At 45.0% G+C, this 16206-nt stretch overlaps 1 protein-coding gene across 1 annotated transcript; it reads right to left on the bottom strand.

Annotated features, from left to right (window-relative positions):
- Positions 1-3954: 3954 nt before the first annotated feature.
- On the bottom strand, positions 3955-15885 carry LOC114588348 (E3 ubiquitin-protein ligase TRIM39-like). Its single transcript, XM_028713538.2, has 7 exons — positions 15163-15885; positions 13754-13849; positions 12362-12592; positions 9300-9322; positions 8563-8681; positions 7049-7105; positions 3955-5053 (listed from the first exon to the last, which is right to left on the bottom strand). The coding sequence occupies exons 1-7, from the start codon at positions 15580-15582 to the stop codon at positions 4536-4538; spliced, it is 1464 nt and encodes a 487-aa protein (XP_028569371.2). The 5' UTR covers positions 15583-15885; the 3' UTR covers positions 3955-4535.
- Between the last annotated feature and the right edge of the window lie 321 nt (positions 15886-16206).

Below are 16206 nucleotides of genomic sequence, written 5' to 3'. Positions count from 1 at the left end.
CTTACATTTGCATCCCTTAAGGAGCGCAGGGCGGCATGTATTAAATTTCTGCTCCGCCTTTCCTCCGAAGATTTTACAATATAAAACCACGAAAATATATATAGCATAGTAAGCAATGACCCGCCAACCCAAAGTTTAAAAGGTCAAAGATTGTATTTACTCTTTAACAGGGGCAGGGCCGGATTTAGGTTGGAGGAGGCCCTAAGCTACTCAAGGTAATGGGGCCCTTTATATGTCCAGCTGTCTTTTGTCAACAACAAATTGTCACTGTAATTTATGGACCTAACAGGTATCTAAAGCCATTTGCCACTGTTGCTGGATGCAGGTTTTATTTTATGTTTTTTATCTTATATTTTGGAAATGTACATCCAGTTATTTTTCCTTTAATTTTTTGGGGGCCCCCAAGAGAGTGGGGCCCTAAACTATACCTTGTTTAGCTTATACATAAATTCGGCACTGAACAGAGGCCATGCCAGATATTAAACTCATATTAAACAGGTACGTTTGATCTTCGCCAAAAGGCAGAGAAGATTCCCCCCTTAACCCTCACAACCCCCCTGTTGGGTAGGTTAGGCTGAGCAGCCGTGGCAACACTCCGCCACATGGGGATGGGAACCCACCCTAGTCCAAATTTTAAGAAGTGGTACCAGAGTTTGCCTATTCCCTGCTCTCTGCTTCCTCTTTCTTAATCAGTTTAGGACCCAGTTGAGTAGAGGAGCAGGACTGGTGGGTGTCTGGGGTCTTGTTAGGATATGTTTTATTTATATACTGCTTTTTAGCCCCCAAACTCCCAGAAGTAGTGAACAATATTAAAACATGTCAATAAAAAAGAAATATACTTTCTTGAATTGGGGCGCGGGAGCAGACTCCTCATAATTCCTGGATTTAGGAAGTTTAAATTATCAAGGTTTGATTTGTTGTTGTTTAGTCGTGTCCGCCTCTTCGTGACCCCATGGACCAGAGCATGCCAGGCCCTCCTGTCTTCCACTGCCTCCCGCAGTTTGGTCAAACTCATGCTGGTAGCTCCGAGAACACTGTCCAACCATCTCATCCTCTGTCGCCCCCTTCTCCTTGTGCCCTCCATCTTTCCCAGCATCAGGGTATTTTCCAGGGAGTCTTCTCTTCTCATGAGGTGGCCAAAGTATTGGAACTTCAGCTTCAGGATCTGTCCTTCCAGTGAGCACTCAGGGCTGATTTCCTTCAGAATGGAGAGGTTTGATCTTCTTGCAGTCCATGGGACTCTCAAGAGTCTCCTTCAGCAGTATAATTCAAAACAAGGTTTGATTAAACTTTGCCACATACTGAAATCGCCTGGATTTAATTATTCTAATGAGCCAAGCCACATCTGCAGAGCTGGATGGATGGGCCATTAGCAGGGGACAAAGACCAGTGATGGCCCATCAAGGAAACCATCAGAGGACAAGAGTGCCAGGGAAGGGGAGTGGGCCCTCTTCCTTGATAGGGGCTAGTGGGTATAGACAAAGCCAGGTTCAACATTGATTGATCCTTGCAGAGAACACCATGTGAGCTGGGGATGACAGTCTGGAACCAAGAGACAGAGGGTGGCTTTTTTTGATGTCCTATGAATCCACTAGGGACGCGGGTGGCGCTGTGGGTAAAAGCCTCAGCGCCTAGGGCTTGCCGATCGAAAGGTTGGTGGTTCGAATCCCCGCGGCGGGGTGCGCTCCCGTTGCTCGGTCCCAGCGCCTGCCAACCTAGCAGTTCGAAAGCACCCCCGGGTGCAAATAGATAAATAGGGACCGCTTTCTAGCGGGAAGGTAAACGGCGTTTCCGTGTGCGGCTCTGGCTCGCCAGAGCAGCGATGTCACGCTGGCCACGTGACCCGGAAGTGTCTTCGGACAGCACTGGCCCCCGGCCTCTAGAGCGAGATGGGCGCACAACCCTAGAATCTGTCAAGACTGGCCCGTACGGGCAGGGGTACCTTTACCTTTATGAATCCACTGCTTCCTTTAAGGGGGAAGCCAGACCCTCATAGGACATGAATGTTGGGACTGAGTCTCGTCGATTCCCAGAAACAACAGGGTGAACTGTCCAGAAGCTGGGCTTGTCACTCTGAAGCTTCTGGGCTGGACAAAGAGAGTTGTTTAGTCTGATCTTTGCTCTCTTAGTGTGAGAGACGGTCTGGCAGCTTTTAGAGCTAGGCCTGGAGCAGTTTGAACTGGAGGGATCTGATAGACGATTGTAAAATTTGTAACCATTATGCTCAAGAACGAGAGTAAAGGACTTCTGGCTGTACTGAATTGTTTCCTGTAGTTTATTTCTACGCTTCCTGCTAGACATGGGACTCCTACACTATTAGACGCTGCATGATATTCTGCTACAAAGGAAACTTGGAAACCTGGTACTGGACCCAAAGGAAGAGTTTTGGTTGCCTAGGGAAACTCCAGCAGGTCTTTGGGGCTCTGAAAATCCCCCAACAGATTCTGATTGAACCCAACAGCAAAAGCTCTGTGATCCCTCCATCTAAGTGCAGTTTGTATGTAAACAATGCCATATGTCATAAAGAGAGCAGTCTTTACTGTCAGTGTCAGATTTAGGGCTGTTTGGTGGTTCCTGAGGAGGTGCAAAATTGAGATAAGGAATAACTGAGGTGATCTATAGGGGACACCAAATTTTGGCCTTGCTCAAGGTGCCAGATTACCAAAGTCCTCCCCTGCTGCTAGTACCCAGTGTGGTGTAGTGGTTAAGAGCGGTAGACTCGTAATCTGGTGAAATGGGTTCGCTTCCCCGCTCCTCCACCTGCAGCTGCTGGGTGACCTTGGGCCAGTCACACTTCTCTGAAGTCTCTCAGCCCCACTCACCTCACAGAGTGTTTGTTGTGGGGGAGGAAGGGAAAGGAGAACATTAGCCGCTTTGAGACTCCTTCGGGTAGTGATAAAGTGGGATATCAAATCCAAACTCCTCTTCTTCTTCCCAAAAGGGTACACAGACCAGCGCAAGATTTAGGCGGGGGTGGGATGTCCCCTGCACAGGGTGCCAAGCTGAGGGGGTGCAAAAAGTAATACACAAAGAAGGAATTATTGTGAAAATAAATATTTAGGGGGGTGTTACCAAATTTTGTCCTCGCTCAGATAAGCACAGCTAAAGCTCCTGGAATGTTCTGTTCGTGCAGATTAGGATGGTGTGTAATGTAATAAAATACATTAAATATTCAATCAAAACAATAAAAAATAGTGACAGGATTTTTCAGCAGCCAACCAGAAAAATATATGGTATTCCACTAGCAGTATCCCACCACCCCTCCATTTCCAGCAGGGGTCTAACTGGGCTTGCACTTAGCAGCATGCTCAACTGCCCAATGTTAAAACTAATTTTAAAAAAAATTAAAAGGGGGGGGAGTGAGGGACAGGAGATTGGGGCCTCACACAAAATACAATACTCCATCTTGAAAACATGTATCTTAAAACAAAATATTGGCACTAACATTGTCATTTTTCTGGCACAATGCTAAGATGTTCCTATAGTTGCAGGCATTTCATGGGATGTGAGGTGATGACAGGCCTGGTTAATTGGCTAGCCTGGTTTTGTTATTTTTCTGGGATGGTGGGTTTCTTAGTTAATTCTTACGCTATTAATATGAATGTTCAGTACAGTATGGTTCTTTTTTAAAAAAGGAAAAGGGTTAGGATGGGATGGTTTTAAACATAGGCCTGGTTAACTGGTTAGCCTACTTTTGTTATTTTTCTGGGATGGTGGTTTTTTTAAAAAATAATTCTTATGCTATGAACATTATCTGTATCATTTTTGTTCAAGTATGGTACTTTTTAAAAGTTTTTAGGATGCCTTTAATCTTCTAAGAAAAGCAATTTAATAAACTAAAGGTATCATAACAGAACTGCAGCATAAAAAGTTAGTTGAGTCAAAACAAAGGTTAAAAGGATTTTTTTATAATTTTATTGACGAATTAATGAAATCAGTGAAAGACTGCAATGGTGACAATGGAGATATCAAATCGCAGGTTTATTAAACATAAAAAGCTAAAGAGAAAAACCTGAGGAGTTACATGCTAATAAATAGTGTGGTTAATATAAACTAAGAATCAAAACCAGAGAAAATATGGCCTTGCATTTAGCATGCAAGTTTTTAAAACTGCAAAATGCTGAGTGAGGGAAGAAGCTGATGATTATGAGAATCACAAAATGCGGTGGAGGATTTAACCCTTTCCACCTTTGTTTTGGTCCCGAGGATAATCCCTCTGAAGCTGCTATTTGCACTGGGAGGAAATCCCCCACTGGCACCACCGAGAGGGTGCAAAATTAAAGTAAAATTATTTGCAATATTATAGTGCTTCTTTTCTGTACTGGATTATAAAGCTATCATCTGCACAGTCAAACCAAAACACCTTGGTCCTTTGTTGAAGGGGAATGTGGGACAGCAGCCTGGGATGGAAACAGACTTCCAAAGACAATGTGCACAGAAATGATATCCGCTGATCTTTGGAACTAACACCTGGATTCGTCTGAGCACCCAGGCAAGGCAAAGCAAAGCAAAGTACAGGCCAAGGACCATGTGTTTTAAGAGCACAGCTGGAGGGGAGCAGATGAATTTCCAATCCGGAAAAAGGGGAAAACTTCCTCCCCTTCAAAATCAATTGACTGGAAAATAAACAGGCGGGTCTTATCTTCAGCATCATAAAAAGCCACAGTTCCTGCTTCATAGTTCAAAGAAACTTGGATCTCTACTGGATCCTCTTCTGGCTCCAAAACGGTAGGAGGTGAAGTCAGAGCTTTGTACTGATCATAACTAAAGCCCATCGCCCAGATCCCTTCATCAGGTTCAAAATCAATTTCTCTATCCCTCTCCACAGACTCACTGGCTACGCCCACAGCCCAATGGTCAACATCCTCAACATCCACTGTCCAATAATGTTTCCCAGAGCTGAATCCCTGCGTTCCAAGCACACAGCGGGCGTATTCAAACCTCTTTGGGTTGTAGGGGTAGTTCTGGCGGACATCTCCCCACCGTACTGATTTTCCATCTGAAGACACAATATACCGGGGATGGGCTGTTTCCGGATCCAACACCACATTTTCTGAAAGAGAACAGGAAGCAGGGCAAGACAAACGCTTAACAGAATCGGTTACTTCCGTAAGGTAGTGTACCAAGCTCGCAAATTGCATGCATTCTTTAAAAGGTAAAGGTAAAGGTACCCCTGCCCGTTCGGGCCAGTCGTGTCCGACTCTAGGGTTGTGCGCCCATCTCACTTAAGAGGCCGGGGGCCAGCGCTGTCCGGAGACACTTCCGGGTCACGTGGCCAGCGTGACGAAGCTGCTCTGGCGAGCCTGCACCAGCGCAGCACACGGAAACGCCGTTTACCTTCCCGCTATAAAGCGGTACCTATTTATCTACTTGCACTTAGGGGTGCTTTCGAACTGCGAGGTTGGCAGGCGCTGGGACCAAACGACGGGAGCGCACCCCGCCGCGGGGATTCGAACCGCCGACCATGCGATCGGCAAGCCCTAGGCGCTGAGGTTTTACCCACTTATGAGAAGGGGAGAAATGCAGAACCAATTAGGCCAGTTCATACAACCAAGGGACACAGGTGGCGCTGTGGGTTAAACCACAGAGCCTAGGACTTGCCAATCAGAAGGTCGGCAGTTCGAATCCCCACGACGGGGTGAGCTCCCGTTGCTCGGTCCCTGCTCCTGCCAACCTAGCAGTTCAAAAGCACATCAAAGTGCAAGTAGATAAATAGGTACTGTTCTGGCGGGAAGGTAAATGGCGTTTCCGTGCGCTGCTCTGGTTCGCCAGAAGCGGCTTAGTCATGCTGGCCACACGACCCGGAAGCTGTACGCCGGCTCCCTCGGCCAATAAAGAGAGATGAGCGCCGCAACCCCAGAGTCATCCACGACTGGACCTAATGGTCAGGGGTCCCTTTACATACAACAAAATTTGCATGGCGAGAATACAAGGGCACATGCAGGGTGAGAGTTGAAAGCTTGGAGACTGCATGTGCATGAATTTACATTCACTGCTTCACCCACGTGGCAGGGGCAAAACTGCTTCACCGGCCTCTGGCAGGGGCAAAACTAGGATTTATTTCACTAGGGTCGAAGGCTCAGTTTGACTGCAAGGTGGGTGTCTCAATGGTGCCCCTCTGAAGGCTTCATGACAGGAAAAAACCCTGTAGCTATGGCTCTGTTTCTGGCACCACCCAGCATGGCCTGTGGTCCTTGGAAGGCTATCTTGAGAGACAGCCTTCTCTCAAGGCTGGGTTGTTTTTGTACGCAACAACAGCAGCAGCAAGGATGCTGACTGGCAAGGGGTGGAAAGGAGATAAAATTCCATCAAAAGAGGAGCGGCAAGTAAAACTGCTTGAATAAATAGAACTAGCGAAAATGACGGAAAAGATCAGGGATCGACCGACCCCAAAGATTAAAAAGGAATGGGAGATTTATAGACAAGATTTAAAAGAACATTGTCCCCATATTAAAACTTTAGAATGCTTTGAATAACTCTCGGAACTGCGTAAGGGATATAATACAGGCTATGTTTGTTGAAAAATAAAGGAAAGGAACAAGGAAATAAAGAACCCACACCAAGGAGGTCGGAAGTCAATGGCTGAAATATTTTTGTGTTTCCGCATTGTACTGTTTTATTTTATTTTTGTTATTTGTGAATTATGGCCTGTTTTATTTTATTGGGTTTCTCTCTCTCTCTCTCTCTCTCTGTGTGTGTGTGTGTGTGTGTGCAGTTTATAAACCAATAAAGATTATTTTTTTTAAGGAAGGCTGTCTTGAAGAGAATGTGGCTCTTGAGGGTTAATGTAACCCTTTCCACAACACGATTTCCCCTGATCTAAGTCCCCCTTAAGCTATTTACTTGCTAGGGTGGTGGTGGTTTAGACTAGAGTGAGAGCGCAGGGACTAACTTGCTTCCTCCGCCCCCCAGCACTGCTGCCAGGGCCTCAGTTCAGTTTGATCTCCCCCTGCAGCAGCTTATATCTGAAGACAGAAACGTCAGGAGATCAAATGCTGGTACTCTCCAACATCTGGCCTGTTTTTGCTCTCCGGAAGTAGCAGCTTACCTCTTATCCATTTTGATTTGACCGTGTTGGACTGAGAACAGTTGGGCTCAGAACCGTCTAGGAGGAGAAAAGAGAAAAAGGTAAAACGTCCATCATAAGGCTAACAGAAGGGACCTTGCAGCCTGTTTAACCATGCACCAATGAAGCATTGTTGTTAACTACAGTAATCATTCATAATAGTTATTGACTAATGCATGAATCATGTTCCTAAGGCTAACTGACACAAGGAACATCATCTGTGATATGATGAATGATTCTGTTAAAAGCAAGGGCAGCTGTAGTGGTAAGAATGACAAACAGGATGATTAAGTGAATTCTGGGTAGCCAGGAAGAGGAGATGGGGCACATGCCACACACTTTGGGTAGCAAAGGAGGAGGAGGAGGAGTTTGGATTTGATATCCCGCTTTATCACTACCCAAAGGAGTCTCAAAGCGGCTAACATTCTCCTTTCCCTTCACTCTGTGAGGTGAGTGGGGCTGAGAGACTTCAGAGAAGTGTGACTAGCCCAAGGTCACCCAGCAGCTGCATGTGGAGGAGCGGAGACGCAAACCCGGCTCCCCAGATTACGGGTCCACTGCTCTTAACCACTCCCCCCCCCATACTTAAGGTGCACAACTTGCATAATGGTGACTCGATAGCAATAGACAAGAATGGGGAACTGGCCAGATTGTTCTCTCCTCCATCCCATCCCAAGCCAGATTTGACAATCTCCTGATGTCATAATGATGTCAGGTGACCCCCTTCCCCCCTCCCCCCACTTCATGGGTCTAACCGAGAGCTTTGCAAGGGGCTTCACTAGGCCACTCTCAGCTAATCACCAGGCCTTGCAAAATGCTCAGCAAAGCTCTCTGCAAGACCAAACTATCAGCTGATAGGGTTTTTTTCCAGAGTTCTTTGCACAGGGCTTCTCAGGCACTGCTGATTAGCTTACAAACCCCATTTTGACTGAGCCTGGTCATTACCTGCCCTGCTCCTGATGGCGGGTAACTCTACAATTCTATTACAGTGGTACCTCGGGTTAAGTACTTAATTCGTTCTGGAGGTCCATTCTTAACCTGAAACTGTTCTTAACCTGAAGCACCACTTTAACTAATGGGGCCTCCTGCTGCCACCACACCGCCGGAGCACGATTTCTGTTCTTATCCTGAAGCAAAGTTCTTAACCTGAAGCACTATCTCTGGGTTAGCAGAGTGTGTAACCTGAAGCGTATGTAACCCGAGGTACCACTGTAGTTCTATCTATAATCAGAGTGGTCCAAGGTCGCTTAGTGGGTCTTATGCCTGAATGGAGACTCGACACTAGTCGTCCCAGGTCTTAGTCAGACCTTTTATCTGACCCATCAAACCACACTAGCACAAAGCCACTCACTTTTTCTAATAATGAGCATCATGGGGGGAAATCTACGGCTGCTGGCATCACCCTGCTACGCTTCTCTTAAAGGTACAATGCTGGTGACAGTGCTGCACCACTTGTTTCCTCCCTGCAATCCGATTTAGGGTTCTCTTTTACAAACCTCTGACTCTCCTCAGATAACTCGTCAAAGATGCACTTTCTTGAGAGAATTTCCTGAGCTTTTCCTTCATGTCTGCAGAAGCAGGAGTAGCTGGAAACTGAAATTTCTCTGTCTCGCATCTAGTGGAAGAAAGCGAGATAGTCAAAGGACCACCCTCAATCTATTTGTACAGTCCCTTATTTTAACTGCCACCTTTTTTGCTTCACAAAGGCTCACTTGCAGCTTCATCCACCACTTGATAGCATAGGGGTGCTATGATGGTAAAAAGTTCAATTTCGGCCTCATAGTTAATGGCACAACGGTGAACGCTGAAGTGTAGGAGCCTTATAGCCGTGCCACCTCCAGCAAGCTTTTGAGTTCTCCAGAAATCTTTGGCTATTTCTAGATTACCTGCTTATTGAGCATACATACATGCCGATTTGCTTCAAAGGAGATTGGATGACATTGGTTGAGCATTCATCCTGATTCATTTACTAGTGAAGTCAAAGCAAGCATCACCCTATCACAATAAAATAAGAGGGTGATGTATTCCCATTATAGGGGAGTGGGACTGAGGGCAGGAAAGCCCTTAATGAAACCCAAAAGCCCTGCCTCACCGACTCACCATTTTAGCCCAATGATGGTTCCCTGCAGCCTTAAAACAGTAGCTAAGAGGCCATTAAAGGGTAGTTGGGGAGGGGAGAGGGGCCCCCAAGTCAGTCAAGCATTGTTATAAAGCAAAAGCAGAAGGCAGGTACCTGTCTAGGATGCTTCCAATACCCTAGAAGTGAAAAGAGCAAAGACAATTTAGCTATATTTTGCACACGGTGTAATTTCAATTTAATGGGTGAGATCCAATGCTAATAATACTCAAAGCTATTGGTTTCAATGGGTCTGCTTAGAGTATGACTTTGCTGGACGCCAACAAGTTATCATCATCATCATCATCATCATCTCTCTATATATATTAGAACTATTGTTTCTCTCTTTGCTATGTTTCAATGCCCTTTTATTGATTTTACACTGCTTTGTGCGGCTTTGTATTAACTTCTGTGCTAGGCTGCTACTGCCTCAATTGTTTTATCCGATTATATTTGTTTTTAATTGATTTTAAGTTGTGAACTGTGTAGAATGTAGAGTCATACCTCGGGTTACAGACGCTTCAGGTTGCGTGTTTTCGGGTTGCGCACCGCACCGGACCCGGAAGTACCGGAACGGGTCACTTCTGGGTTTTGGAGCTTTGCGCATGCGCAGAAGCACCAAATCGTGACCCACGCGTGTGCAGACGCGGCGCTGCGGGTTGCAAATGTGCCTCCCGCACGGATCACATTCGCAACCCGAGCGTCCACTGTAGTTAATTGGGGGGTATGTAGTTACAAAAAAAATGGATGAACAAAGCAGTTTTGAGCCTCTTTCCCACTGTTGCTGTGCCTGTGCGAAAGACAAAAATGTTCTTGTTATCAGATTTCTTCAACCCACGGATTGTCGTGCAGGAAGGTGGATTTACAATTGTACTTCATCCTACTCCTGTTACGGTTCTTTCGTCACCTTCTAACAGATGTCTTCCATGAAGCTGTTTTAATCATCCAGATATCATTATGTTTCTTAGAGGTCTACACATTTGACAATGGCATCTTTCACATCCTAGTCTCTCTCCCTCGCACAGAAATGTCTCTTTGGCCACTCACAAAAGGGTGAGGCTTCCTTGCCTGCTTCCTGCTAATTTTGCACAACGGTGAGGAAGGATCCATTGCATTGCCATTTCCTTAATTGTCTCTGCCCTCCTCCCTTTCCTAGGGTCAGGAGAAAGCTGGGTCAATTTCACCAGCGTACTTGGATCTCCAATTGTAAACTTATCCCATGTGACTTCACAATGAAGAACTGTGGTCACAAGCACACTATACATTAAGGCACACAGCTTCAACCAACAAATCCTGGAAACTGTAAGCTAGTTTCTCCCCTATGACATATCTAGCTAAACTCAAAGTCCCTAAGCCTTTGGCTGATGTCATGGCCTCCCCGCAGCTGTCCTTGAAGGCGGTTACAGGAAGATTGCTTATCTGGAGAGGTAGTGCCATGTGACTGTGGACAAACAGAAACAACAGAGCATGTGCTTCTCCAGTGTCTTTATTAAAGACATTCGTACTAGCCTCATCTTACCATCACTGCATAAGCACCCAGGGCGCACAGGACAATTCTATACCTCCCTACTTTCAGGTACCAACCCTGCTACAACATACGTTGCCAGATTCTGCACGGCAGTGCTCAAAATTTGTTGGATGACCTGTGCCACAAACTAGATATAATGGGCACTCTTATTAAGAGTGCTCTGTAGACTGATAGGTATAGTCTCACACTCTTTCACTCTTGTCTAATGTTCCTAACCCTTCTTTTAGATTTTCTTAGCTTCTTTTGGATTCTTATGGACTTTTATATATATTTTCTGCTTTAACTCCTTTTAGTTTTGGGGTTTTTTTAAGGTTTTAAACAATTGTATCCCGCCCTCCTTATGCTGGCCTACGACCGTAATAAAGATTTGTTGTTGTTGTAAGCTAGTTTATGGTGCTTGAGGCTGTAACTCTGCTACAGTTCCTAGGACTCTTTAGATAGAGCCATGCACTTTCAAATGCATGGTATGGATGTGACCACAGAAAGGGAGAGGGGTGGCTGGTTCTCCAAACTAAGACTCCACTGGGATTCAGAGTCTGCATATTGCCTGATATGCAGGCTACTATGAGTTCTCTCATAAACGCATGAAACAACTAAAGCAAAATCCATATAATATGAAAAATTATGTAACTCTACTAACAGAGAATATTCATTTTTCTCACATGTGCATGAGAATTTCTTTAGGTTTGATTGTTTTCTAATACCACCTTTCTTCCAACATATACTTATCCCCTGTATGACTTCTTTGATGGACTGTGAGATTGGCTCTCTCACTGAACTTCTTTCCACATTCTCAGCACTGTTATGGCTTCTCCCATGGATGAATTCTTAGATTGGAAGTGAGATGGGGGCTCAGAATGCAGCTTTTTCTACATTCCAACTAGTGATACGGTTTCTCCCCTGTACTAATTTTTTGATGGAAAGTGAGACTCATCTTGGAATTGAAGCTCTTTCCACATTCTAAGGATTTAAAATGGTTCCTCCCTACTATGAGTTCTTTCATGTGAAGTGAGACTTCTCTTATGACTGAAGCTGTTTCCACATTCTAAGCAAGGATATGGTTTCTCCCCTGTATGGATTCTTTGATGGGAAAGATTAGAACTGCTGAATTTACATGGTTCAGCGTTCCATCAATTACCTCATTCATTTCAGTCCGCTTTACATGCCTGGATTTGTATTCTCTGTTTGTATATAAAGGGTAGGAATAAAGTGATAATCAATTACAAAATAACTTGGTAGTCACTAGCTTCTTTGGCTTCAAAAAACATGGGATTCAATCAAACACTATAGTCGTTCTACTCTGCCGTTTTTTCAAGAGACTTGGGACTTTAAAAGTGGTGCCATTTCGCCCCCGTTGCAACTCCAACTCATTATGAGGGATGCACACTCAATGAGAACTTACTTCCAAAAAAATCAACCATCGGTGGCCATTTTTCTTATTAAACAATTGCTTATCACACATGCAGTGAGCTGCTGGCCAGCTGCCTCTGCCAACCAATTTGTGCTGGCTATGAATCAATATTGGATTAGAATACCAGCTCCAAAAATTCTTTTGCCGATTGGCCACCCTTACCTGCCATCTCGCCAATCAAGTCACCGGTGCAGGATATTTCTGTCATGAATACATTCTGGTTCAGAATACTAGACCTACCTCCAAGAATTCATCTGCTGACTGATTGCCCTTCTTTTCTATCTCACCAATCAGATCGCTGATGTAGGTTATTTCATCCTCAAATTTGTTTGCATAATCCTTTCTTCTCTTCTCAATTTCCCTTTTTATATCTTCCAACCTGGCCAGCTGGCGTTGCTCTTGTTCCTCCAAAAACTGCCGCTGTTGTTGGAATTCAGACACAATCTCCCCCCTCTTGGCTTCTGCCTCTTCCTACAAGGGATAGATACAAATGACAATGGGATGTTCTAATAGATTGCCCAATCCAGATCCTAATAATACCACATGGGAATACACATCACATACTCAGTGGGGTTTTTTCCTAGAAAAATAGGTGCTGGTACTCACCGTGAAATTGTTATAGCAAGTGTCACACTTTTTAACAACAACAAAAAGATGTGCAGGTACTGCGTACCCCCTGGAAAAAAGCACTCCACATACTTGGAATTAAATTGATTAAAGTCTCTTTCAGGTGTTCATATCAAATGTTAAGAAAACAAATGAACACACCAGCCATTCATTGAACAGAAACTAAAATGGGATACAGGATAACATTAAAATATTTCAACTCCTGTGACTGTAATTTTTAAACTGTTTTCAATCATGAATTTTAAATTGTTTTAAACGAACCCGGGACCTGCTGGTGAAGAGTGGGTAAAAAATAAATAGCCGTTATCATCACATGGTACAAAAAGGTATTAACACAGGCACCATGCAAACCTATTCCACAAATTGCGGGCCAGCAGCAAAAAAGCCCTTTCTCTGTCGCCCTCCATGCTTCAGAATGAGGGGGCATTTGGGAAAGTTGGTTTCAGTGCCAAACCCAGGCCTAAAGTGAAATGGATCCAGAAAATCTGTTTCACCCATAAATCTTGACTTGAAAGCAGCCTCAAACATATTCCAACTTCATGATCACAACAATATCAAGGCACTTATCTAGTCCTTTCCCCTTCCTAGATACTACAGTAATGTAAAATATAACAAAGGTCAGGAGAATGTGGATCCTTATCAAATCACACTCCCAATGTACACAGATCCTTGCTCTCAAATGATAACGTTGCCAGTGGTGATCAGCTCACTGTAGACAGGCCTTAAAAGGAGGAGTTATGCACATGGGTAGGCAAACTAAGGCTCGGGGGCCGGATCCACCCCAATCGCCTCTAAATCCAGCCCATGGACGGTCCAGGAATCAACGTATTTTTACATGAGCAGAATGTGTCCTTTTATTTAAAATGCATCTCTGGGTTATTTGTGGGGCATAGGAATTTGTTCACCCCCCCCAAATATAATCCAGCCCCCCACAAAGTCTGAGGGACAGTGGACCGGCCCCCTGCTGAAAAAGTTTGCTGACCCTTGAGTTATGCCAATTCTTACCAATAGGTCCTGGCACGGCTTCTCACCATTTGATTTAACCGACAGAATCTTGCTTCTTTCTTTTTTCAGTTCCTTTAGATGTCCAAGTAGTACACCCTAAGGACAGACAATGAATGATAACGGTAGATTTAAAGTTTCTGCGGACTGAGAATGTTTTATTTACAAGCAGCAGACTTTAAAATGTTTATAGGACGGGTCACGGGGAGCCTGCAGCTGACCAGAAGTTGTTGGGCTCTCAACTTCCATCAGCGGCTACAGTGGCACAGCTTGGCACAGGTCCCAGGGAAGTGGCCAAAACAAAACACGCCCACTGTTGTAAACAAAAATTGCCCTTTTCCCTTATGGGGTATCCAAGAGCCCATATAGAGTCCTTACATAGGTTCCCTATTGGTAGGAGAAAATAACAGAGGCCAACCAGAGAATATTGAGAAGCAAAGCAGCTAGTAAGCCTGATCTTTATTAAAGCTGTTGCAACGGGGTTGCTCCCCTCACCCACAGGAGAGAGGAGGAACCCAGAACAATGGCGTGCAAGGCCTTATAAAGACTTTTGAAATTCCCACCCTGTAGATCAAGACCACCCTCAGATACATCATACATACATCACAGAAAAGGCGGTCTTAAAACAGAAATTTGAATGTTGTTTTTCTCCTGTCGTTTATCTTATGAACATTACCATATGTCTAAGACCATAACATTCCTATCACAGGATCCACCCAGGCTCTTTTACAGAATCTGGATTTTTTTTTTAAAAAAAATGCATTTTTTTTAAGCACTTCATGTGGCAACCTGTGAAAAAATCCAAAAACAAAAAGGCAACCATTTCACTATAAATGCTATGCGCAAGGAAGACCCCGAGACAGAAACAGCTGTGGCCGCTTAAGAGAGGAATTGCCAACCTTTGGGGGCCAATGGACACCTTGGAATTTTGAGGGGAAATTACTGTAAACCCAGTCACAAAATGGCTGCCACACTTGAAAGAGGCTGGCCCACAAAATGGTGTGGTGAGGCTGCCCATTACTGGGGGCGAAGGGTGGGTCTCTGGAAGTACCAAAGATCAACCTCTGCAGAGAGCTCTGTGAACCACTATCACGCTTCAAACAGGATTGGCACAGTGTAGTTGGCTTCTGATTGTAGATTTAAAACACCAGCTCTGAAAAGGGGAGGAGAAATATACCAAGTGAGGTGTTCACCTTCTATATCTGGGGAGGCTGCTCACCTGTGACCCTCAAGGTGCTGCTACGCTACAACTCCCATCATCCTTGCCTGGGTTTAATGGGAGCTGGGCTCAAAACACCTGGAGGACCACAAGTTCCCTGTCCCTGTTCTATATCGTGGTTAGATTAGAGATATCACAACTGCACCGGGCATACACATGAACTGCATTCTTTGCTAAAATGCACCGTCATTACCTTGTAATCTGCAGCAGCTCTTTCTGGGGAAATAACACGGTGGTTTCTGTGAGCCTTGGATCTCTCGCAGAACATGCAAATAAGGGCATTTTCCGTTTTGCAGAAGAGACTCAGAGGCTTCTTGTGCTCCCTGCACATCTTCTCCCTTCCTGGACTTTGCTCCAGTTGCAGACGGAGCTGCTTAGCCGCTTCCACCATGTTCGCCAGGCGCCGGTTGGGTTTCAGGCTTTGTAAGGAAGCTGTTCTTCTGCAATCCGGGCAGCAAATGGAAGCTCCCGATCTTTTCCAATACTTAGTGATGCAGGCTCGGCAAAAGTCGTGCTGGCACTCCGTGATCATGACTGGATCCTTGAAGTAATCCAAACAAATGGAACAAGTGACTTCGTCCTGAAGGTGTTTTGCTGGATCTGCGGTAGCCATGATCGCCCAAGCAGCAGCAGCAGCAGCTGTTTTCCGAGAGCTGGAGGAGAATAGGCAAGCTCAGTTTCGCTTTCGTGTTCCTGCAATCGGGCGTTTCGTTTCTTCCCAGGCAGAAAGCCTGGGAGAAGAGGAAGGAGTGCAGTACTTCTATGTTGAGGCACTGACGCGGGAAATGGTGGATAGCCTCTTGCTACTTTTGACCCTAGTTAGCAGATTACTAATTAACTCAAAAGTATGAAATCGCTTTATTGGGTCACAGCTGCTGGCCAGGTTTCATTCAATACTCCTCTCTTGCAAGCTGCAGCCCAAACACTTTCTCCGTTTTAAATATCCAGCCCTCATTGTGGTGGTGGTGGTGGTGAAGGGTTGCTTAGCAGCTTCGTTATACATCTTTAAGGCAAACACATTCCCAGGCCTTTCAAACTTTGTGTTTGCTACTATTGTTATAAGAAAAACTGCTCCTCTTTCCTTTCTGGGGTATTTCAGGAGCCCATATAGAGGGTTTCCTATTGGCAGGAGAAAAATAACAGAGTATTTTGAGAAGCAAAGCGGCTAGTAAACCTGATCTTTATTCAAGGAACTGTTGCAACAAGGTCCCGCCCAACAGGGAAAACACTGAACAAT

Source organism: Podarcis muralis, chromosome 2 (genome assembly GCF_964188315.1).
Source record: "Podarcis muralis chromosome 2, rPodMur119.hap1.1, whole genome shotgun sequence".
Taxonomy (NCBI): Eukaryota; Metazoa; Chordata; class Lepidosauria; order Squamata; family Lacertidae; genus Podarcis; species Podarcis muralis.
Note: the sequence above shows the minus strand (reverse complement) of the source record. Positions and strands in the feature narration are given on the sequence as shown.